Raw genomic sequence first — 25,415 nt, forward strand, 5'->3', positions numbered from 1 at the left:
CAAGATCCCTAATCTCCGGATCATGTGTATTGTAGTGCTAAAAAAATATGTTAAATATAATAAGCTACAGTGCGAAACGTTCGCTTTTGTTCCAATTTTTTTGCTGTGGCATGTTCATTTTGTGATCGATTTTAATTAAAAGAACATTTTTGGAGTGCGGCTGTCCAAGTTTTCTTCGTTTTTTTGCATCACAATTGCACTGCCGGCACCCATGGTTTTTTTCCAGTGAGGAGGTTCTTTGAAGACTACTGAGCGGTTATTTTCTCTCTCTACTTTGTCTTGGACTTTATCACAACCATGGAGTCGGGATCTGCCAGGTGCCTGGACTCACACTCGACTCAGCCTCTCAGCGAGCCGCTGAGAGCCTAAACTGGCCACTCCGCCCCTTCCACAGCCCAGTGCTCCAATGAGCAAGGAAGAAGCAGAGCAGAGAGCTGTGACTGACAGTCTCCAGCTCTCTGCTCACGGAGCTCTGAAAACTGAGCGATCAGCGATGTTCGATCGCTCGGTTCTCAGTGCAGAGGGGCCGGGGGACCGATGTTGCATCCACTGAGGTAAGTATGTTTCCAAAAATAAAATAAAAAACTCTTTACTTTTTTAATGAATAAATCTGAAACAATTTTTTTTTTTTTTTTCCCATTGTGCACATCTCTAACTGGGAGAATGATTGAACAATGGCACAAAAGAGGATCAAATAATAAGGTAGCTGAAAGCTCCCATACCTGCATGAACTTATCTTTAATGTCCCCCTAGACCTGTGGCGAATCACCAGTCAATCACTGCCATCACGACAATGTCTTGCAGGTCCTGCTTGACAGTCATCATCTGTCAGACAGAATCAGAAAGTAAATTTAATGGGATTACTCGGTCTGAAAATCGGTGAATTAAAACTCCACACCAACAACGGTTGGTTGGCTCAATATGCCCTTTCTGTTTCAATCATCTTACCATACCAAAACTCAATCCATCTATAGCCTGCTTATGGGAAGGTTATAACCCCTGGTCAGGTTTTTTTGCCTTCTGTGTCCCATTGGGGGAATTTCCCTAAACGTCCTGTCACATAGCCAAAACAGCGAGTGAGAGGAAAATTCCTTGGTGTCACCAGAATTAGTGTCTCCATTGTAAAACCTCCCCTCTTTTCCTGTTCTGGTGACCATTCAAAATTTGAGATTTTCATTCACTCCCAGTGATGATAGTAAACAGGGAAGGGTGAATCTCCCTAACAGGGGCACAAAACTGACAGGTGTTCTAATTCATCTCCACTCTATCCAAAAAAAATAAAAGTTTGCCTTTAGTTATACTTTAAAAACTGAACAAACCTTTGAACAGCATAGCTGTATACTACTATGCCTTGTCAGTGGCTACAAATGGGATTTTAATACATGATCTTTGTTGACAAAAACCCTCCACTAATAAGGCATGGGTCCAGTAAGGGATAAACATCATGCTCATGTTTAGTCAGCACCTAAAAGGTTTAGGGTCAACAACCAGTAGATCGTGGTCTGGGTTTGCTGACCCGCTATCTCAGAGCAACAAACAGAGTGCAATGCAGAGGGACTACTTGTATAGTTGGAGCTGTAGTATGGAGCAAGAGCCGCATAATCCGATGCCTCCTCTGTAGTGCTGGCTCCTGTCCCATGTGGAGTGATACCAACTGCACTCTGCTTCTTATCCCAGCTAGCGGTCTCCAGAGTTGTGACAGCGGCAGGAAAGAAGAGATCTTCAGGTCACTGTGAAGTAATACACTGGGCATAATAGTATAGGGCTGCTTTCACACTGATGTGCTGAGGTTTACCCACAACGTGGGTGCAGTGCAATGGACCTGCAGCTTTCCTGTGCTTAGTTATAGACTTCTATTATATCCTGCCGATTTGATGCACTTTTTGAAAGTGCATCAAAACTGGTGCGTCACACCTGCAGGATATAATAGAAGTCTATGGCAAAGCGCAGCTAACCCAGGAAATTTGCAAATGCACTGCGGCAGGCAATGCTGCTCCCCTGAAAAGCAATCCAAGTTTGTTTGACAGGTGGTGAGGAGGTGATATGTTGCCTCCTCACCACTCGATTCAAACCCATGAATGCAATGCATGAGATTGCGACACAGTAGTACTGCAATTAGAGGTTTAAATCAGGAGTGAGAAGGCGACACTGTGCCCGGTGAATCTTTGTCTTCTCTCATATTGTTCAGGTAGATCTTCACCTCATTAACCACTTGCGGCTCTCATTCTGGGTGGATGTCATTAGACGGCCACCCAGAACAACCACTTTAGCAAGCCCCCGGGGGCAAGCAGCGTGGTGATCGCGGCTGCGCCGTGTTGCTAGGACATGGCACAACCCTGATCTGTGTAAAGAGCCGCTGCTCTTTAACCATAGTCACAATCACAATCACAGCCGGTCACATGTAAACACGGAGATGCCGGTAATCGATTCTCCTCGCCTCACAGTGAGAGGAGAGGAGAGCCGATCAGCAGCATCTCCTCACAGGGGACATCTAGGAATGTAATCAGGGCACTGATCATCAGTGCCCTGATTACAATTAAGTGCCAGCAATACTTGCCCACCACTGCCAATCAGTGCCCAAAATTGCCACCAATCTGTGCCCAAAAGTGCCAGCAATCAGTGCCCATGAGTGATGTCAGTCAGTGCTGGCTATTAGTGCCGCTCATCACTGCTGCCCATCATCGCCACCCATCTGTGCCCACCAGTGCGGCATATTCGTGTCTCCTCATCAGTGCCACCTAATCAGTGCCCATCAGTGAAGGAGAAAAACTACTTATTTGCAAAATTTACTGACAGAAACTAAGAAAAACCTGGGGGGGGGGGGGGGGAAATGGGAGCGATTAAATACCACAAAAAGAAAGCTCTACTTGTGTGAAGAAAATTATAAAAAAAGGTCACTTAGTTACAGTGTAGCATGACCGCACAATTGTTATTCAAAGTGTGAAAGTTGAAAAATGGCCTCGGCAGGAAGTGGGTTTAAGTGCCCAGTATTGAGGTGGTTAAGGTTGCTTACCCCTGCTTTAAAGTATTGCTAAAAGCATTTTCTTGTAAATTTTGGCTAGAGCAAATGAGGTTTAAAGAACCTGTTAGTTTTTTTTGTTGCCATATGTGTCCCATTGTGGAGATTTCCCTTCACTTCCTGTGCCCATAGCCAAACAGGAAGTGAGAGAAAAGACGTTCAAAGTAATAGGAATCCAGGTGTGTCGCTAGAACTAGTGTCCCCATTGGAAGATTTCCTCTATGACTGTTCTGGGGGCCACCCAAAATTTTGAATTTTCTTTTACTATTGATGAGAACGGTAAACAGAACAGATAGAGAAGGTAAATTTCCCCAATGCGGACACAGACAGCAATAAAAATGTACGGATGTCCTAGTCCCTCTCCACTAAAACCAAAACACGTTGCCTTTAGTAACATAAGCTGTGTAGCACTACAAGTGTCCTGGGACCAGCTACAAGTCAGGTCTATAGAATGTTTACCACCTGCTCATGCCCACCCATGCAGTGTTCAGAAGGGGTTAACCTCCCGCTCACACGTATTCCAGAACTTTCTTCTCACCTTTAAAAACTTGCTGCCAGGCTTCAACCCCCGCTTCCAAAGCCGCACTTCACATCCAGCCATTGGATGATGAGATTCAAATCCAGACAGCTGTCTCCAGGTGTCGCATAATAATGATGTCATTTACCAGGCAGCCATTTTTCATATGGGCAAGGAAAAATAGGAAAACGCAAACCATGTCAGTTTTAACAATGCATTTTCTTTTCTAGGTAGCCAGTTTATTTCTGTTCTATAGACCGTCTCGCGAGCTCATTCTGCCCGCGTTTGGCTGTGGCGGAACTGTAGTTCACGGAGCGGTGTTGTGAGTCGGAGCGGTGCACTGACCGGAAGTAGTGTGCTTGGGTTTCCGCTCCCCCTGCAGGTCACAGGACAGGCTGTGCAGGAAGATGCTGGTGTTCAGGTTATTGCGGGGTGCTGTGAGGAATAGAGCATGGTGCAGTCCTGTCACTCTGTACAGCACAGGGACAGCCATCCCAGGTGAGCCTCCTCCATACACAATCACAATGGGGGGGCACTGAGTGTACACAGAGAGCTCTGTCTATGGCTGCAGGCTACATCCACACCTGACCATTATGGTGCAGTGTGATAAAATAAAGAACGTGTGAACAAGCAGCACTTCCATGTAGCTATGTATCTTGTACAATAACACAAACTTCCCTTCCTGTGCACTCTAATCTTCTGTACAATGTACACTGAACTGTGCAGGTAAGCCTTCAGTGTAGCATTCGTTAGTGATTGTTCTTGTGCAGAATGAATGAATTCTGGTGTGTGTTGTGGGAGTTCCACTGGCGGCCAATCAGAGGGGCTGAGGTGTGTTAGAATCCTAGTCCTCACTAGGGTTGCCACCTATTCTTGAAGCCAAACCCGAACACTGTAGCGGCCTGGAGCACCTTTTGGGTTCCCCAAGGAGAATAGTAATGTGGTGCGCATAGCGTGCAGTGGGTGTGGCCAAATTTCTCTTGCTGACATCATGCCCCCCCCCTCCCGTGATGACAAATCTGCCCACAGCTCCCTGATGGCAACAGATTTGTGTGTGACCGTCTTGGTTATTTGGGGAGCTACAGTCTGGTCTGAATGTGTCCGGTTTTAAGCAGACTGAAACCCAGACAAAAGATTCAAAACCTGGACTGTCCAGGTGAATCCCGGACAGGTGGCAACCTTAGTCCGCACCCACCTGAGCGATACTGCCAGGGAGCTGTCCTTGGCCAATCATAAGTCACTGAAGCTTACTTACTGAAGCCTTGTATATGTACAGCAATGGGGCGATGCATACTAGCACATTATTACATTACCTTTCAGGTTTAAAAAAACATCCAGCGGTTTACTACCGCTTTATTGGGAGTAGATAGAAATACGATGTGGAAATGAATAAATCATTTTCAATTTTGATTGTAGGAGCACTTCAAGCCCAACAAGGCGTATGCCACCTCGTAGACTTGTCTCTTTTATTTACAGCTGTTGCTGTACTCCCGGCTCTCTTGAAGGGTGAGATGCAGCTGCTGTGTGACTTCCGGACTCTCCTCTCTTCCATTCACTTTTATTATGCCCATTCACAGAATTCTTTAAATATTATGGGCTCACATAATACAAAGTGACTGGGCAAGAGGAGGGGTGGGCAGAGTGGCTGCAAATGACTGCAGCTGTAGGATTGGAGCGCCAAAGGTCCTGTTGGAGCACCAGGGCTATAGGAATATCTGAACTGTAAGTGTAAATAGTAAAATAGATCATGTAAAAGTTTTAAAAAATTCTATCAACTTGACTTTTACCTCAAAGGAATAGACTTCTGTATGTAAATTAGGAACATTTAACCACTTAAACACCAAACCTTTTTATTTTTTTTTGTTGTTTTCAAGTTAAAATCATTTATTTATTTTTGCTAGAAAATTACGTAGAACCCCCAAACATTTTATTTATTAATATATATATATATATATATATATATATATATATATATATATATATATATATATATATATATATAATATTTTAGTAGAGACCCTAGAGAATAAAATGGTGGTTGTTGTAATACTTTATGTTGCACTGTATTTGCGCAGCGGTCTTTCAAATGCAATTATTTTTAAATGAATTGGAAAACAAAAAAAATAAATAAAAATAACCAGTAAAGTTGGCCCAATTTTTTTTGTATAATGTGAAAGATTTTACGCCTCCAGAATCGTGATCTTTATTCTAGGCAAAAAAAATTGTGATTCTTATTTTGGCCAGAATCGTGCAGCTCTAATATATATTGTACATTCACATCAGTCCTTGCCCTCAAGGGGCTTGCATTCTAAGGGCCCATTTAGAAAGGAGCCAACTAACCACTTACCAGCATGTCTTTAAAGTGTGGGGAGGGCAACAGACGTGTAAAGGAGGCCTAAAAGAGTGTCTCAGTATCGGGGGTCAGGGATGTTCAATTCCTCTTGCCCGACGTCCGGGGACATGCAGTTCCGGACACCAGGCAAAGAAGTTTTTCGTTTACATTTACAAGCCGACAGTTGTCTCTCTTGTAAAAGCCATCTGAGTGGCTAACTAGTCGCTGGATTGCTTTTACAAGCAGCGGGAGGACCTCCTTCTCTTGCCGCCCTCCGCGGGCTGTCCTGTCCCACCAGGAAACCCAAACAACCAACCGATGCTTCCGCTAACTGATCATAGAGGCAGACAAGGACCGGAACTGCTCTGTCCACCTCTATGATATAGGAAACAGGAACTGATGGGCATACATCACTTCTGGTTTCCCCGGCACCATTTTATTAAAATGGAAAGCATTTGATCACACCGATCTTGGTGTGATCACATGCTTTTAAGGGCAGAGGGGGATCCGGGGTCTTATTGAGCTCAGATCTCTCTTTATTAAAAGTACCTGTCACATGACTATTACTGTCACAAGGGATGTTTACATTGCTTGTGACAGCAATAAAAGTGATAACATTTATAATACAATTAAAACGAAAGTGCTCACGTGCAAAGGCAAATGCATGCATTGGTCCTACACACAAGCAAACGTGATCATCCCACACATTTGAGGTATTGCCATGAACGTCACGATCATGGGCAGTAATTTAAGCACCAGACCTTCTCTGAAAAACTAAAGTGGTAACCTGTAATGGCTTTTAAAGCATTGCCTATGGATAGTAAAATTTACGTTGTTTGTTGCTGTTGCACAGGCGTGCGTAATTTTAAAGCGTGACATATTTGGTATCTATTCACTCAGTGTAATATAATCTTTTATAATTGGCCAAAAAATTGGGTTACTTTTGCATTAAAAAAAAAAGAAAGAAAAAGCATTTAAACATGCTCAAATGCTGTGTGACAAAAAATTGCAACACACACCAATTTATTTTCCAAGGCCCCTGCTTTAAAAAAAATATATAGTATTTGGGGGTTCTAAGAAATGGACATCATCAGAAGAAAACAAGTTTGCTTCCATAGAGGGGAGATTATGAAGTGCTGTTTGACTTTAAATGGGTTCCTTCTAATGTGGTAAATAAAATTTTACACTTAACAACAATATGCAAACATTTTTTTTTATGTGCATTGCCTATTTAATCATTTCAGTAGTACAGGAGTTTTCAAGTATATCAAGAGCATAGATCTGTGCACTGATACAGTACGGACAATCTCAGCACTAAGATGTTAAATAACTTCCTTGCTCACATAAGAAACTAACCTTGTAATGGAATTTTATAACTCTTTTTAATTTCTTTATAGTAACTCCAGACAACCAGAGTTCACAAATTCATAATGATAATAGGGTAAGTAGTATTAAAGATATAAAGATCACAAAGACTGTAAAGCAATGGTGGTTTTTCTTTAAAGTTGAACTAAACGCTCTCAATAAAATTAACTATGTTTAATCCTTACACTACTACTAGCGTTAGTAAATTGATAGGAAGGTATATTTATCGGTTTTGCATTTATTTTTACATTTCTTCAGTTGGTTTCTGGCCTAGCCCAAAATTATGTCCTACATCCCAAGAGTCTTCATGGGCATTTTTCCTTCTTTCATAAGCAGGGGATTTTTCAAGAACACCTTCCAGGCTGCATACCTGAGCTAAGGGCAGATGGATTCCAAGAAGTAAATGCTACATGAATCATCTGCCCTTACTCAAGAATTCAGTGGCCAGAAATGCTAGGGGGGTGTTTTTGGAGACATGGATGGATTGGTGAGTTTGCTTTAAATATTAGAAATTTTGTTTTTTGGACAGTTTAGTTCCACTTTGAATCAAATACTAACTGTAAGATGAAGGTCATAGTGAACAAAATGGAAACATTGTGGTATTCAATGATTACATAACTATCTGGAATAGAATCTGCAATAAGTACCTCTACAGGAGAATACAACCCAAGCAAGTATCTTCTACGCCCAACCAATTGCACGACATTCACGCAATTTTCTGTGGGCATTAACGTTAAAGCGGTGGTTCACCCTCCATAACAACATTTTAGCATAAAATTAGGCATAGTAGCGTGAGCTACAGTATGCCTGTATTTATTTTTTTAGCCCCGTACTCACTGTGCAATCGTATATTGAAGATTCCGCCTCCCCGTGGGGAATGGGCGTTCCCATCCAGAGGGAAGGTGATTGACGGCCGGCTCTGGCACGTCACGCTTCCCGAAGACAGCCGGAAAGGGTCTCGGCTCTTCACGGCGCTATACGGCGCCTGCGCACAGACTATGCGCAGGCGCCGTGAAGAGCCAAGTCCTATTTCGGCTATTTCCGGAGAAGCGTGACGTGCCAGAGCCGGCCGTCAATCACCTTCCCTTTCCATAGGAACGCCCATTCCCTGCGGGGAGTCGGAATCTTCAATATACGAGTGCACAGTGAGTACGGGGCTAAAAAAATAAAGACAGGCATACTGTAGCTCGCGCTACTATGCCTAATTTTATGCTAGAGGAATTTTTTTTTTTTTTATATAGGGTGAACCCCGCTTTAAATGAACGTCACACCGGCACACAGCTCATAAAACTCTGTGCAATTGCATGAATTGGATCATGAGATGCGATTCTGGTACGAAAAAAAAAAAGGGTCCTGTACCCTTTTTGTGCAGATGCGGTGCAATTTGAGCCATACAAAATGAATGAGCTCAAATCACACGGCAAAGAATCATATATGATTTGAACAGGAATGATGTGTGGTTCCTGTCCGAAGCGCATGCAGTTTCCCGCACCGCACCAGTGTGTACTTAGGCTTAGTCTTGGGTGCTTATCTTGCATTTTATTGTACTGAATTTGGTATGGCAGAAACATTCATAATGTAGAAAATAAATACTGATGATTAAATAGCAGTCACAAATACATGTCTCCTTGTTTTATCTGTAGCTGCTGGAGGCACTGGAAAATCCTTTCAAAGAGCCCCCCAAAAAATGCATCCTCTGTGATGTACCAATAGACTATAAGAACGTACAGGTATGTATTATTATTATTATTTTTTTGCAGAATATTTTGTACATTACGTTTAAGGGGCACATAAAGATCACTGGTTTTAATCTACTTTGATTTGAATTTATTTGATGCTGCAGCTTCCTTGCTGCCACAAGACAGTTTAAAAGTTCATCCCACCAGACAGTGAAGATTCATTTGTTTGGCAGACAAGTAAAAGGTCAGACAAAATAAGTCATATTTGAGTAACCCAATTTGGAACTTCAGCAGTGATATCTCTTTCATATCCACATTAGCGTTTGGAGTGTTCCCACTGCTGCTGTGGCGTTTCCCATAATCTAAAACATAATCTAAAACAGGGATCGACAAATCCCGGGCGCCAGGTCTCCATGGCGACTAGAAATAGTGTCCTGGCGACTTGGCTTGGAAAGTGGGCAAAAAAAGTTGGTGCCATCTGGTGGTGAGCCGTTGGTATTACAAGTTATTACCACCAGATGTGAGCTGGCGCCATCTGGTGGTGGCCGTTGGTATTACAAGTTAAGCATTACAAGTTAAACAGCAATTCTAATGTAATTTTTCACTATTTTCACTGCCATCTTTTTCCCTCTAATTAGAACCCCCAAACATATATATTTCTTTATCGTTACATCACGGGACACAGAGCGGCATTCATTACTATATGGGTTATATGGAGTACCTTCAGGTGATAGACACTGGCAATCTCAAACAGGAAATGCCCCTCCCTATATAACCCCCTCCCATAGGAGGAGTACCTCAGTTTTTACGCCAGTGTCTTAGGTGTTAGTCATGGTTTAGCTTGCCTCCGCATCCTTGGGATTAGGTGAGCTAACCGGTTCTGTCCAAAGGCCTCAGCGCTAAAGTGGTCAGTAACCGGACCCCAAACCCTTGGGGTATAGCCCATAATGCTTTTCTTTTTAGAGAGCTGGACCCTGGGCCCAGAACTTAGAAACCTTTGGGTGCCTAATGTTTTCTGTTGCCAGAGTGCTATATGGGCCCAGGACAGTGGATCCTTCATAGGAACCCAGGGCCTGAAGGTCTAGACATCCCCACCGAGATGGGGGAAGATTGGGCCTCTTGCTTGGCAAAGTCCTGCGGCATGGAGCAGGTAAGTGAGGGGAAAACTTGCGGAACTTGGTTCTTAGCAGGTTTTTTCTTGGGGGTTACAGGGGACATGCCTAAAGTTATGCACTGCATCTGGCAAACTAGTCACATATCATAAAGATAGGATGGCTCTATGTGTATTATTCCCCATAAGATGTGACCTCCCTTGTAGTGTTGGAAAAGCATTGAGTGGGGCCTGTGTGATATAAAAGTATATGTGTGTGTCAGAGAGCTGTGCTTACCTGCAAGCCTCCAGGCGATGCTCCATTCAGTCTTCCTCCTCAGAGCCTGCAAAGCAGGCAAAACGCTGACCTCCTCGTGGTTCCAGGCTGCAGGCTGCAGTTTGCTGGAGCAGAGAGGTCCCTTCCTCCCAACCCCCCCCCTGTCGGCGGGCGCGCGCGCGGCGCGCGTTCACGTATTATAGGCGCAATTGGCGCCGTTTAGCTGGGGGGGAAGGGCGGGTCAGTGGCTTAAGGAAGGGGCGGCCCTTCCTTGTGTGTTCCAAGCAGCTCATTCAATACTTTGGAGCTGGGGAGGAAAGACCAGAGCGGCAGCACGGGGCGCCGAGGACACACAGTGGCCAGAAAGAATATTGCAGTCTTCAGAAGACTGTTTTCAAGCCTAGGAATAGGCTGTTTCTTTTCCATCTCATAGTTTTTCTTGCAATACTACTCAGGGGGACAGAATGTTTTTTCTTTCCTAGATTTGAAAAAAAAAAAAAAAAAAAGAGTCATCTAGGGGAGAGGAAGCATTTTTTATCCCCCAAACAGGTGTTTGGGCATTTAACTATTTATAGTCCCAGGTACCAATAAGCTAGCAGGTGTACCTCGGTATTGTACCATGGCATCCGGGTCAGAGGGTACAAGAGGTGGGGATTCCCCCAGAGAGTCTGAGGTCTCGGACAAAGCTATGCCGCTGCTTTCCCCACAGGGAGCCTTGGGGCCATCGGGATCTGGGGCTGGAGCTGACGCGGGTCAGTCCAACCCTAAGATGGTCACGGAGGAGGTATTACTCACCTCTTTAAAAGAGATGCAGAAAAGCATGGGAAAAATGATAGCCGCAGCTATGCGGGGCAGTAAGCGGAATAGATCTCCGTCGCCCGAGCGCGGACCCTCAGAAGAGGAGGTCCTTTCCTCAGGGGAATTGGACGACCTCTTGGACAAGGACCAAGTAGGTTCAGGGATCGAAGATCCGGATACAGAGGAGTCTGGAGCAGTCTCCCTGAGGGAGAGCTGGTGGATTCAAGGATTGTCGGACTTGGTCCATAAGGCATTCAACTTGCCAGTACCAGATCTCCAGGTATCGACGGTTTCAGCTTTGGGCTCACTGAGGGCGCCTCAAAGTAATGCTGTGTTTCCGATCCATCCTCTATTAGAGGGAGTTTTGTTCCAAGATTGGAACAAGCCAGATAAGATCTTCTTACCACCTAAAAGATTCTCTGTCCTATATCCTATGGAAGATAAATTTTCCAAAAAATGGGCTACTCCTGCAGTGGACGCAGCCATCTCATGTGTTAACAAATCGTTAACATGCCCTGTAGAAAACATACAGGTGTTCAAGGATCCAGTTGATAAGCGCTTGGAAGCACTACTTAAGAACTCCTTCACTACTGCAGGGGCAGTAGTACAGCCAGCTGTGGCTGCGATTTGGGTCGCTCAAGCATTATCGGATCAATTTAAGCAGATGCTTAAACTTATTCCTGCCCAGCAGGCAGAAGAATTTTCGGATGTCCCTAAGGCCATATGTTTTACGGTAGACGCAATCAAGGATTCTATCCAGCAAGCGTCACGTTTATCGTTATCCCTTATCCATATGAGAAGACTCTTATGGTTAAAAAGCTGGGAGGCTGAGCCCCCATGCAAGAAGCTCCTGGTAGGGTTCCCCTTCCATGGAGGACGACTCTTCGGAGAAGACCTAGATAAATACATTCAGACCATTTCAAACGGCAAGAGTACTCTCTTGCCAACTAAGAAGAAGTTTCAGGGGCCTGCGCTTAAACGACAGTATTCCCCTGGGCAGGGGCCCTCTAATGCCAAGCAGTATCGACGGCCTCCTGCAAAAGCAAACTTCGGCTTCAACAGCAAGTCACAAGGACAGGCTGTTAGAGGCAAAAGGTAGTGGTTTCGCAAACCAGCAAAACCAGCCCCCAAGCCAACCTTATGAAGGGGCGCCCCCACCCACGAAGGTGGGGGGAAGCCTGCGACTCTTTTCAGAGATTTGGGAAGCCAGCATTCCCGACGAGTGGGTACGGTCTTCCGTGGCCACAGGCTACAAATTAGATTTCCTAAAGTTTCCTCCTCCTCATTTCCAGGAGTCGAGGATTCCAAACGATCCGGAGAAGGGAGCCGCATTAAGATCGGCATTAGATCATCTACTTTCCCAGGAGGTAATAGTAGAGGTACCAGTCCTGGAACAGGGGCTGGGTTTCTACTCCAACCTATTCATCATCCCAAAGTCCAATGGAGATGTCAGGCCAATTTTGGACCTAAAGATGGTAAATGCATACTTAAAAGTCCGCTCATTTCGGATGGAATCCGTGCGGTCAGCAGCTGCCACACTCCAAAAGGACGACTTCATGGCGTCCATAGACATAAAGGATGCCTACCTTCATGTTCCAATTTATCAGCCACATCAAAGATATCTACGCTTCATGGTGGCTTCGCGTCATTTCCAATTCGTGGCGCTTCCCTTCGGGTTGGCTACGGCCCCCCGGGTGTTCACGAAGGTCCTAGCTCCAATCCTAGCCAAGCTAAGGATCCAAGGGGTCACGATCCTAGCATACCTGGACGACCTCCTAGTCATAGACCACTCGTCTCCCGGCTTGGAGCGAGCAGTGGCCCTCACGGTCCAATACCTCGAGAGGTTCGGCTGGGTCCTAAATCGAGAAAAGTCAGCTTTCCTGCCCACAAGGCAGTTGGAATATCTCGGCATGAGATTAGACACAGAACAACAAAGAGTGTTCCTACCTCTGAGGAAGGTCAAGGCCATCAAGGAATTAATCCTACTGGTTCTAAGCAAGAAAGAACCGACTATTCGCCTAAGTATGAGGTTACTAGGCAAGATGGTGGCCACATTCGAGGCGGTACCGTACGCCCAGAGCCACACTCGCATCCTGCAGGCAGCCATCCTGTCAGCATGGAGCAGAAGGCCACAGGCCTTGGATATCCCGTTGCCGCTCTCATCAAGAGTCCGACAAAGTCTGTGTTGGTGGTTAGACCCTCAGAATCTACTGAAGGGGAAGTCTTTCAGCCCAGTGGCTTGGAAGATAGTGACCACAGACGCCAGCCTGACGGGCTGGGGAGCAATCTTGGATGGTTGCACTCGCCAAGGTACTTGGGCAAAGCCAGAGAAGCAGCTGCCCATCAACATCTTGGAGCTCAGAGCTGCTCGACTAGCCCTCAGGGCTTGGACGTCAAAATTGCAGGGGTTCCCGGTGAGAATTCAATCAGACAATGCCACGGCCGTGGCATACATAAATCACCAAGGGGGAACCAGGAGTCAAGCCGCTCAGAGAGAGGTGAGCTTGATTCTCCTATGGGCAGAGGCTCATGTGCCCTGCATATCGGCAATATTCATTCCAGGAGTGGACAATTTTCAGGCGGACTTCTTAAGCCGCCAGACTCTATGGCCGGGGGAATGGTCTCTGCATCCACAAGTCTTTCAAGCACTCTGCCAAAGATGGGGAGTGCCGGACGTGGATATCATGGCATCGAGACTCAACAAGAAGCTAGACAGGTTCATGTCCCGCTCAAGGGATACGATGGCCTGCGGAACCGATGCGTTGGTTTGCCCTTGGCATCAGTTCAAACTTCTTTATGCGTTTCCCCCGCTCCAGTTACTACCCCGCCTGCTACGCAGGATCCGGGTGGAGCACATACCAGTTATCCTGGTAGCTCCAGCATGGCCCAGAAGGGCATGGTACTCACTAATCCTAAGGATGATAGTGGGAGACCCTTGGACTCTGCCTCTAAGGCCAGACCTGCTATCGCAAGGTCCGATCCTCCACCCTGCCTTACGGCATCTAAATTTGACGGCCTGGAAGCTGAATCCCTGATTCTCAGGGGTAGAGGTCTGTCTCAGAAAGTAATCTCTACCCTAATCAGAGCCAGGAAACCGGTCTCTAGGGTGATTTATCACAGGGTCTGGAAGGCCTATGTAGGCTGGTGTGAGTCCAAGCTGTGGCTTCCCCGCAAGTTCACCATTGATAGAGTTTTAAGTTTTCTCCAGCTAGGAGTGGATAAAGGATTGGCATTAAGCACAATCAAAGGACAGATTTCTGCTCTGTCAGTGTGGTTTCAGCGGCCGCTGGCCACCCACTCGCTGGTTAAGACCTTCCTTCAAGGGGTCTTACGTATTAAACCTCCAGTTAAATCCCCGCTTTGTCCGTGGGATTTAAATCTTGTTCTGTCAAGTTTACAGAAACAACCGTTTGAGCCGTTGGCTGAAATTCCTTTGGTTTTACTGACAAGGAAGTTAGTATTTTTGGTTGCCATAGTTTCCGCAAGAAGAGTTTCGGAACTGGCAGCCTTATCCTGTAAGGAACCATATCTTATTTTTCATAAGGACAGGGTCATTCTCCGCCCTCATCCTTCCTTCCTACCGAAGGTTATATCCAGTTTTCATTTGAACCAGGATTTAGTATTACCATCCTTCTTCCCTAAACCTACTTCCAGAAAGGAAGGGTTGCTGCATACCTTGGATATTGTCAGGGCCATGAAGGCCTATCTTAAAGCTACAAAGAAGATCCGGAAAACAGATGTGCTGTTCATTCTACCGGATGGGCCCAAGAAGGGGCAGGCAGCTGCAAAGTCCACCATCTCTAGGTGGATTAAGCAATTAATCACTCAGGCCTACGACTTGAAAGGGTTGCCTCCTCCAGTATCATTAAAGGCTCATTCTACTAGGGCCATGGGCGCCTCCTGGGCAGCACACCACCAGATCTCTATGGCTCAAGTTTGCAAGGCGGCAACCTGGTCTTCGGTCCACACGTTTACAAAATTCTACCAGTTGGACGTAAGAAGGAATACTGATACTGCCTTCGGGCAGGCAGTGCTGCAGGCTGCAGTTTGACACCCTCGGATTCCGGGGGCTCCTCTTTTTTGAGTTAAATTTAAAATTTAAGATTATTTTTCTCAACTAAGTTGGATTTATTATGATTTGAGTATACCTCTAAATTAAATCCTTTTGTCTTGGAGATGTTCTCCCTCCCCTCATTGTAAGCATTGCTTTGGGACATCCCATATAGTAATGAATGCCGCTCTGTGTCCCGTGATGTACTCCAAGAAAAAGATTTTACAGGTAAGCTGTATTAAAAATCTCTTTTTTTATCCTAACACCCTAGAGAATAAAATGGCGATCGTTGTAATACTTTCTGTCACGCCGTATTTGCGCAGCGGTCTTACAAGCGCACTTTTTTGGGAAAAAATTACACTTTTTTTAATAAAAAAAAAAAAGACAACAGTAAAGTTATCCGCATTTTTTTTAATATTATGAAAGATAATGTTACGCCGAGTAAATTCTTACCCAACATGTCACGCTTCAAAATTGCGTTTGAACACTGTTTACATATGCGGGCGCTGCTCACGTATGTGTTCGCTTCTGCGCGCAAGCTCGTCGGGACGGGGTGCATTTTCTGGCTCCTAACTTTTTTAGCTGGCTCCTAGATTCCAAGCAAATTTGTCAACCCCTGATCTAAAACAAATGAAAAAAAATCGTCAGAGAGTAAATGCCTCTTATAATGTAACGTGCACATGGGCAGGCTTGGGAACCTGAGAACGGGTTTTGAATAAAATACATTTTATGTAGATCTCCTGTTCTAGTTGTGAGGTCTGAGAGCTAGTTCACACCAGATGCAGTTCCGTGTGCTTTTTTTCTGCACTAAAAATGCATGCATAGGGTTTTCCATGTATTGCAATGGCTCTAGTTCACACCATGCAGTCAGTTTCTGCACCGGAAACTGACTGCATGATGTGAACTAGAGCCAATCGAATACATGGGAAAACACTGTGAATGCATTTTTAGTGCAGAAAATAAAGCGCACGGAACTGCATCTGGTGTGAACTGGCCCTGACTGCAGATGAGTTTTGCTTTATGCCGTGGTTCACAGCCAGTGGTGTATGTAGCTTTTGTGCTGCCCTAGGCCTGACTAAACTCATGCACCCCCTAATATAAATAGGACACACCCCTTCCTAAGACCCTCCCTGTCATCTCTAAACCACACCTCTTCCTCTCTGTACAGTAAAAGTGGATACCAAGTACCTACTTATATTTTGTAAATCGGTGCAGCCGTATCAGTGGCCATCGGTGCAGCCGTATCAGTGGCCATCGGTGCAGCCGTATCAGTGGCCATCGGTGCAGCCGTATCAGTGGCCATCGGTGCAGCCGTATCAGTGGCCATCGGTGCAGCCGTATCAGTGGCCATCGGTGCAGCCTTATGTCACTGGATTAGTAAGATTACTCCTATCTTGTAAGATATTTGGATTTGTTTGCTGCCACTTATCTGTATAATAACTAGGAAGTCTCTAGCCATACAAATAAGTGAAATAATCAGTGGCGGCAAACACAAGTCCAAATATCTTATAAGATAGGAGTACAAGGAGACAAAGATCATTAAGGATGTTTAAATTAATGAAATTATTTATATTGAAATGATGCCATACCTGACTGGGGGCTTCCTTTCTTCTCTGCCCCAAGCCAGTGGGGGACACTTTTTGTACGGAAGTCAGGAGGAGGCTTTTTTTTTTTTGTGTGTGTGCAGTGGGGTGGCTTTTTTGCACTGTGCCCCCTGCAAATGCCGCCCTAGGCTTGGGCCCTGTCGGCTTAGGCCAACATACAGCGCTGCTCACAGCATGGGGTCCGGTGCCTAAATTCACACCTGAATTGGACCAGAAGACTCACAGCCGCCTTCAATGCGGACCGCAGCCGCCCCCTGAAGCTGTGTGAACCTGCTACATTGAGAGCCGGTCACACCTGGCTGTCAAGCAAATTGGATGTGGAGAAACCCACATCCAATTTGCATATGTGTGAAACCGGCCTTAAAGGTGTTGTAAAGTTATTTTTATTTTTTTAAATAACAAACATCTTATACTTGCCTCCACTGTGCAGCTCGTTTTTCAGAGTGGCCCCGAACCTGGTCTTCTGGGGTCCCTCTGCGGCTGTCTCGGCTGGCTCCCCCCCGCAAGGACGCAACACCTTAATGCGAGCGAGCTTGCATGGTTTTGAGTTCATGCGGGCGCGCTCCTGTAATATAGCCGGCGGCTATTGCCACTCACTGTATCGCTCGGCCCTGCCCCGTCATTGGATGTGATTGACAGCAGCGTGAGCCTATGGCTGCGCTGCTTTCAATCCATTCAGTGTAGCCAGGCTGAGCGGCGAAGACGATGTTGGGGATGAGCACGGGACTTTCCAGGGGTCAGGTAAATATAACGGGGGCTCAGGGGGTGGTATTGTCGGATGTTTTTTCACCTTAATGCATAGGATGCATTAAGGTGAAAAACATGTACCTTTACAACCCCTTTAAAGTGGACGTTCAGCTTAAAATTAACTATCTCTAAATCTACTGGCAAACACATTTTAAAACTAATCTAACTCTGTAAAGGAAAATTGATATACATGACTTTTCTGAAGCTGATCCAATCTGGTCTCCAGCAGCGGATGCTGTGTGGAAGAGACATCTGGGAAGTGATGTCACCCATAGACTTGCTATGGGGCTTTCGTTGTCTGCTCCCTCTTCTGCACACTCCCACACACACAGAAGTCACTGCTGACAGCTCAGCATGGGACCAGACCGGCTTCAGAAAAGGTATGTATAGCGATTTCTTCTTTACAGGACTAGATAGGTTAGTCTTGGAATGTGGCTGCAGTAGATTGGATGAAAATGATCTGGTTTGCAAAAATCAGTTACGGTTGTAGAATCAAAGAAAAGTGCACTGCTCCAAGAGCTTCCTCATATGCTGGGAGGATCAGGTGCTGGTTTGGAGTCTGTCACTTATCCACACATAGCTCAGTATAATCCAAAGGAAAAGTCGCACACTGATGATGTCTTCAAAGGGCGAACCTTTGATCAGTCAACAAGCTTCATCATGTCATTTTGGATTATTCGGATACAGTTGAGGTTATTTACTTTTAGCACTTCAAATGTAAATACTGTATAATATAGAATCACTAGGATGACCTTGTCAGATTTGAGTCTTATATTTTAACATTTAATTAAATTTAAAATACCTTTTTAATCTTTCCTTAATAGCTGCTGTCCCAGTTTGTGTCACCACACACTGGTCGTATTTATGGAAGGCATATAACAGGTAATTATTTAACTGTAATGTGTGCTTTAATAATCCTGCTTCTCAGAAATAAGTCAGCAGGCTGGAGTATGAAGCTACTTTATAAAAATTCTTAAAGCGGTGGTTCACCCTCCTTAACATCATTTTAGCATTAAATTCGGCATCGTAGCGCGAGCTACAGTATACCGGTCTTAAATTTTTAATCCCCGTACTCACTGTGCTATTGATCATTGAAGATTCCGGCTCCCACGGGGAATGGGCGTGCCTATGGAGAGGGAGGATGATTGACGGCCGGCTCTGGCACGTCACGCTCCCCGAAGACAGCCGGAGTAGGTCTCGGCTCTTCACGGCGCCTGCGCACAGGCTATGCGCAGGCGCCGTGAAGAGCCAAGCCTATTTCGGCTATTTCCGGAGAAGCGTGACGTGCCAGGGCCGTCTGTCAATCACCTTCTCTCACCATAGGAACGTCCATTCCCCGGAATCTTCAATGTGGAATAGCACAGTGAGTACGGGGATAAAAAATGTAAGACCGGCATACTGTAGCTCGCGCTACGATGCCGAATGTAATGGTAGAATAACATTTTTTTTTTTTTTTTTTTTTTTTTTTAATAGGGTGAACCCCCGCTTTAAAGGTAACATTTCTTGTGTGCTTAGATTTTTAAGTTTACAGTGTTAGAATCACCTGAATAGAAAAGGAATTAAACTGGTTCTAAAGACAGTGTTGTTTTTTTTTACCTTCATGCAGTCTATGCATAAGAGTAAAAACCTTCTGCATGCAGCTCCCCCAATACATAAGCCTGATTGTGATCCAGTGATGTGCACAAGAGTCGCTACAATCTCAGGCCTTTGCCTCCTCATTGGCTAAGACACAGCAGTAGGAGCCATTGGCTCTCGCTGCCTTCAATCACAGTCAGGCGAGAGGGAGTGGGGGCAGGATTGAGCCATGCTCTGTGTGTCCCATAGACTTCACTACTGGTTTGTTCACTTGGTTGCTAGTCAAGCTCTGATGAAGGGGAGACTTAGTCCCTGAAACACTTTGCCTATTTCTTGAATTGTACCACTGACCTTTAATGGAATAAAGTTGTATCGGCACTTCTTAGCAGTGGTGTGGCACTTAAACTTCAACCCTTCTTACATAAAGACAGAGGCAGCTCTGGAGCGAGCACCTCCATAGCTCTCCCCGTTCTTCAGCTCCGGGGGGAAGGATCGCGGGACTCCAGCGGCGATCGGGTCCGCGAGTCCCACGGTCACGGAGCTTCGGACTGGGTGAGTGGGAGCGCGCCCGCGACCCCACGGCTGGGCTTAAAGAGCAACGTACCTATACGTTGATGTGCCCAGCCGTGCCATTCTGCCGACGTATATCGGCGTGAGGGGGTCCTTAAGTGGTTAAAAAGTGCAGTCAACCTGACATGTTCTAAGGGTTAGGTGCAGGGATGAACGTCTGCTGATTTATAATCCAGTAATGAGATTTGCTCTGAGAAGACACAGAAAGCTACAGAGTTAGAACAGTGAAATGCACTGTGAGCATGTGCAAAGCCCAACACAGGCCGTCATTTTTCAGGTAAAACTGCTCACCTGAGTTTGGTTTAAGGGGTACATTTATAAGGCACAGAAATGTTCTTTAGACCCCTTTCACACTGGAGAATTTGTCAGGCGCTTTAGCGCTACAAAAAGTGCCTGTAAGAAACCTCATCTGCAATCCTAATGTGAGTGCTTTAGTGTGCAAGCACTCAGGCTTTCACATTGGGATTGCAGATAAGGCTTCTTTGAGGTTCTTTTTTTTATTTATTTTTTTCTTTCTTTGGTGAAAATAACCCGAATCAGTGTCTATTATTCAGTCTGTAGGAAAGTTACAGTTCAAACTATGGTGTGTGTGTGATCTCATTTCTTGAGGGCCAAAAACACCAGGACAATACCCCCAAATTACTTTTTTTTTGTGGAAAGTATATAACTGACGTGGCGGTGATCAGGGACACTGACTGGTGACCGTGTGTAAAGAAATAAAAAAAAAGTTATATATTTTTTTTTATATTATTTATAACACACTGTCCAGAGGAATAGTGTTACCATAGTAACATTGTACTACTCTGTGGAAGAGATCAGGACTTTATTTTTTTTTTCTTTCATAATTGCTTATACCAGTACTTTTTACTGAAGGAAATAGATTCGTTTTGTGTGCATTGTGATTGGTCACAGCTAATCACATGGTACAGATGGACTGCGATTTGCCCTGTCTGTACCATGTGATCAATTGCTTGTTATGTGATCTGCTACAATTGATCATAGCAATCACATGGTACTAGCAGCAGGCTGGTACACTGATGAATTCATCGGATGTGTCCTGTGGAGGACATCCTATGATGTCCACCCAGAATAGGGTGGGAAGTAGGTAAAACACAGAACTACCTCAGGCTCAACAAGGAGGCCTGCACTTTTGGGCCGCGGTACTGAGTAATCCTAAGGCATTTCACAGGGGTCAGTTTATACCATTATCTGCTCTCTAAATGATTTTTTTGTTTTTAGTGCTGCGATTTATACATATTTTTACTTTGCTTTGTAGGCCTGTGTGGTAAAAAACAGAGAGCTATCGCAAAGGCAATAAAAAGAGCACATATTATGGGTAAGTTTTTTTTTTTTTAACAAATAAAAACACAATAACAATTCCAATTTTTTTGGAATGGGGGTTGTACTTTTCATCAACTGCATCAAATGTAAACTCTTTTTTTTATCCTTTTCCAGGTTTTATGCCGGTTGCATATAAGGACCCACAATTTCTCAAAGACCCTAAGATTTGTAATATCTGAAACGTTTGTATTTTGTTAATAAAATTTTGTCATGGGCTTCTGTCCGTTTATTGCAAGTTTATACTACTGTGCTGCACTGAGTAACAATTTATTTTAAGAGGCAGTGAAGAAAATACTGACAAAGTTCTACCTTATTTATTTAACCAAAAAATAAATCTCAATTTTTTTTTTTTTTTATATACACATAAGAGAATTTTAAAAATATATACAACAGAAAAGTTTCACAAAAATCCCCTTGTTTGGTAAGAGCAGTGTCCCAAATATCCTACAATATTAAATTCATTTGAAGCTGCCAGCAACTCTACATCGTGTACTGTACGTTTCCCAAATGCATATTCTTAGGCTGAATTAACACCTTTTTGTATTTTGGTCACGGAAAGTAATCTCGTGTATTAACATTCATTCTGAATGCCACACAATGTAGGAGAAAAAAGAAACTACAGCAAAAGGGATCTAAATTGCTCAGTGGAGATGTACATGTTAAAAAAAATAATAATGAAGGTATTATTTCACTTGGTGACACTCTGACCTGAAACAAGCGTGTGTATAGCTATTGATAGGACACCAGATATACATTTGTTTTGTGTCCGTGATGCAATAGTGCTAAATTACTACAGACCTGCAGAGTGCATCTCTCCTAAACCCAGCCTACAATATGGGAAAATATATGAAATGTGTTGAAATTAAAATGTTGGCGATTGTGAAACTAAAGAGTCCATTGTTAAATGTTGTGACTCATCTTCTGTTTCTGTACCGCTATTTAATATTCTGTCATCATAGCGGTTGGCTTCTCTTGTAGAAGCCCTTGTCCTTGAAAACAGTAAGCCAGCTCTCTTTTTCTGTGGTAGTCTTTTTCGTTTGCCAGCTTTCCTGAAGCTTACTTCTGGCAGGTCGCATTCTTCAATCATTAAGGTAAGTTTATCCATCTCAGTGCTTTTATGGTGAGTATTACAGTCGTGTGGTATTAGTTTCCCATTTAAAGTTAGGCAACACGACTGCAGGAGTGCAGAGTGAGGGAAAAAATGGCGCAAGGCCTGACACAGGAAAGTATTTTCTTCTGGGGCTGTAGGATTTTCATCACCTGGGGGAAAAAAATATATATATATTATTCAAAACTTGGGTTTGGGTGCCTTTAATAAATAATCCACCCAAGTGATAATTGTAGGTGGAACCTGGATTCTGAAATCTTCCTGCAGCTGTTTTTTTTTTAACACCTGGCCAGTGCATATACTCCAGCTCTTTATTTATCATAATATAGCAGAGAGCGGATTCTTTCTCCTCCCCATAATGCCTACAACAGGGGTGCAAATTCAAGCACAAAAATATCACCAGTAATTCCCAAGCATTACAGTCCTGGCCAAAAATATTGGCACCCCTGCATTTTGGTCAGATAATGCACCACTTTGCCCAGAAAATTATTGCAATTAAAAATGGTTAGGCATTCATGTTTATTTCTTTTTTTTTTGTATTGCTAGGAGACAAAATTAATGTAAACAAAAAATGTACAGGTCAAAATTGTGAGAAATAATTACATTTGAAGTTTGTGATGCTCCTGTATCAATGATCATGTGCTGAAAACATAGAAATCACACAGGCAACCAGTTAAAATATGTACTCAACTTTTCTGTCTCTGTGTGTCGCATGGAGAAGAGAAAGAGCGGCAAAGGATTGTCTGAAGATTTGAGAACAAAAATTGTGGAAAAGCATGGACAAATCTAACGTTACAAGTGCATCCAGCTCCGCTTGTTTGCCTGCCTCCCCCACAACCAGAATTTTGGGCCTCCCCCCGCCAGGCCATTCATAAAGCACAAATGCGCAGTAGGGGACAGACTGTGAAGCTGTGCTGCCAGTTTTCCTTAGCCGTGATGGCAGCACCCAAAACACAGACAAGTCAGGTGAATACACCTTCATGGACAGGTACAGTGAGTTGAAAAAAATATTCCCAGCTCACCTGCTGATTTTGTACATTTGCCCACTGACAAATCATCAGTCTAAAATTTTAATGGTAGGTTTATTTTAACGGTGAGAGACAAAATAACAAAAAAAATCCAAATGCATTTAAAAAAAGTTAAATTGATTTGCATTTTAACGAGTGAAATAAATATTTGACCCCTTAGCAAAAGCCTTGTTGGCAATCACAGAGATCAGACGTTTCCTGTAGTTGGCCACCAGATTTGCACACATCTTAGGAGTGATTTTTGTCCCACTCGTTGTCATTGATGCTGACATTTGGTAACTCAAACCTTCAGCTCCCTCCCCATATTTTCTATAGGATTAAGGTCTGGAGGCTGGCTCGGGCCCACCTTAATATGCTTCTTTTTGAGACACTCTTGTTGCCTTGGTCGTATGTTTTGGGTCGTTGTCATGCTGCAATACCCATCCACGAGCCATTTTCAATGCCCTGGTTCTCACCCAAGACTTGATGGTACATGCCCCCCATATCTATCGTCCCTTTTATGTGGTGAAGTTGTCCTGTCCCCTTAGCAAAAAAACAACACCCCCCCAAAGCATAATGTTTCCACCTTCATGTTTGATTGTGTTCTTGGGGTCATAGGCAGCATTCCTCCTCCTCCAAACATATTGAGTTGATGCCAAAGAGCTTAATTTTACTCACCTAACCACAACGCTTTTGTTCTCTGAATCATTCAGATGTTTATTAGAAAACTTTAGACAGGCCTTTCTTAAGCAGGGGGACCCTTGTAGGTGCTGCAGGATTCTGGTCTTTCACGGCATAGTGTGTTATTTGTTTTCTTGGTGACTATGGTCCCAGCTGCCTTGAAATCATTGACAAGATTTTTCAGTGTAGATATGGGCCGATTCCACACCATTCTCATGATCATTGAAACTCCACGAAGTGAGATCTTGTACCGTGTATGGAGCCCCACACCGAGGGAGATTGTCAGTTATTTTGTGTTTCTCCTATTTGCAAATATCAACTGTTGTCACCCTCTCACCAAGCTGCTTGGCGATGGTCTTTTAATCCATTCCAGCTTTGTGTAGGTGTACAATCTTGTCCCCGACATCCTGGTACAGCTCTTTGGTCTTGGCCATGGTGGAGAGATTGGCATCTGATTACTTCTGTGGACAAGTGTCTTTTATACAGGTAACAAGCTGCAATTAGGAGTGCTCCTAATCTCAGCTTGTTACCTGTATAGAAAACACCTGCAAGCCAGAAATCTTGCTGATTGATAGGGGATCAAATTAGTTATTTTAATGAGCGAAATAAATGCTTTTTTTTTTTATCAAAAATATGTAGAATACGTATCGGCCTAAACTGGGGGGAAAAAAAATGTTTTTTTATATCTTTTTTGGGGATTTATTATAGCAAAAAGTAAAAAATAGTTTTTTTTTTCAAAAATGTTGCTCTTTTTGTTTATAGCGCAAAAAATAAAAACCGCAGAGGTGATCAAATACCACCAAAAGAAAGCTCTATTTGTGGGTAAAAAAGGACGCCAATTTTATTTGGGAGCCACGTCGCACGACCACGCAATTGTCAGTCAAATCGACGCAGTGCCGAATCGCAAAAAGGGGCAAGGTCCTTAACCTGCATAATGGTCCGGGTCTTAAGTGGTTAAAGAAAATAATGTAGCCCTACAGTCAAACATGGCAGGGGTTCACATATGTTTTGGAGCTGCTTCAGGCACTGGATGTCTTGACTGTGTGCATGGGATTATGAAACCTGAAGACCATCAAAGAATTCTGGGATACAATGTAGAGTCCAGTGTCAGAAAGTTAAGTCTGTCAGAGGTCATGTGTCTTACAGCACGACAATGGCCCAAAGTACACTTAAAAAAGCACCCAGAAATAATTTAAGACAAAGCACTGGAGGGTACCGAACTGGCCAGTAATGAGTCTAGATTTAAATCCCATAGAGAACCTGTGGCGAGATCACAAAACAGCAGTTGGGAAAAGGAACCCTTCCAATCAGAGAACTGGAGCAGTTGACGAAAGGAGAGTGGTAAAAAATTCCAGTAAAGGTGCAAGAATCACTGCATTATTCCTCTTCCTCTATTCTGGGTTTAGTTGTGGCATATCTAGTGTATATACCTAATATGAGCAGTATTAGAAAATATAAAATTACCTTTGTTAAGAAGGTTTTTCTTCTCAGCAATTTGCCGTTTTAGTTGGTTAACTTGTTGTAGCAGTTGCTCCACAGAATATTCACTTTCTACAACACGAGAGCAAGTTTCCTACAGACATAGCAAGCGGTTACTTTTCACAGTTTAATTAACACTATATATTTGTTTCTACACGCACAATTCTTGCATTTC

At 44.0% G+C, this 25,415-nt stretch overlaps 3 protein-coding genes across 4 annotated transcripts in view; 1 reads left to right on the forward strand and 2 right to left on the reverse strand.

Moving 5' to 3' along the window:
* The window catches only part of HELQ (helicase, POLQ like), a 67,073-nt gene extending 63,335 nt beyond the window's left edge, over window positions 1-3,738 (reverse strand). The window contains exons 1-2 of one of the 2 annotated variants that reach the window (XM_040326428.1): window positions 3,558-3,738; window positions 723-825 (exon numbers count right to left, since the gene is read on the reverse strand). The gene's annotated coding sequence lies outside the window, so the exon portion shown is untranslated. The remainder of the gene's footprint in view (window positions 1-722; window positions 826-3,557) is intronic. The other variant, XM_040326418.1, reaches the window with a different exon arrangement.
* Window positions 3,739-3,865: 127 nt separating this feature from the next.
* Window positions 3,866-21,182, forward strand: MRPS18C (mitochondrial ribosomal protein S18C). The gene is made up of 6 exons (XM_040326453.1): window positions 3,866-4,034; window positions 7,266-7,309; window positions 8,877-8,963; window positions 18,304-18,361; window positions 20,901-20,960; window positions 21,080-21,182. The coding sequence occupies exons 1-6, from the start codon at window positions 3,944-3,946 to the stop codon at window positions 21,142-21,144; spliced, it is 405 nt and encodes a 134-aa protein (XP_040182387.1). The 5' UTR covers window positions 3,866-3,943; the 3' UTR covers window positions 21,145-21,182.
* Window positions 21,183-21,257: 75 nt separating this feature from the next.
* The window catches only part of ABRAXAS1 (abraxas 1, BRCA1 A complex subunit), a 51,231-nt gene continuing 47,073 nt past the window's right edge, over window positions 21,258-25,415 (reverse strand). Inside the window, exons 8-9 of the mRNA XM_040326441.1 lie at window positions 25,226-25,334; window positions 21,258-22,225 (exon numbers count right to left, since the gene is read on the reverse strand). Coding sequence (XP_040182375.1) covers window positions 21,828-22,225; window positions 25,226-25,334 — 507 coding nt within the window. The 3' untranslated portion in view covers window positions 21,258-21,827. The remainder of the gene's footprint in view (window positions 22,226-25,225; window positions 25,335-25,415) is intronic.

Source organism: Rana temporaria, chromosome 1, assembly GCF_905171775.1.
Source record: "Rana temporaria chromosome 1, aRanTem1.1, whole genome shotgun sequence".
NCBI classification, from domain to species: domain Eukaryota; kingdom Metazoa; phylum Chordata; class Amphibia; order Anura; family Ranidae; genus Rana; species Rana temporaria.

Excerpts from the sequence above, each read along its gene's own strand:
- MRPS18C (XM_040326453.1), top strand. The coding sequence starts at position 3,944 with ATGCTGGTGTTCAGGTTATTGCGGGGTGCTGTGAGGAATAGAGCATGG. Across the intron at positions 4,035-7,265 it reads CACAGGGACAGCCATCCCAG|TAACTCCAGACAACCAGAGT; the intron begins GTGAGCCTCCTC and ends ATTTCTTTATAG. Across the intron at positions 18,362-20,900 it reads TTATGGAAGGCATATAACAG|GCCTGTGTGGTAAAAAACAG; the intron begins GTAATTATTTAA and ends TTTGCTTTGTAG.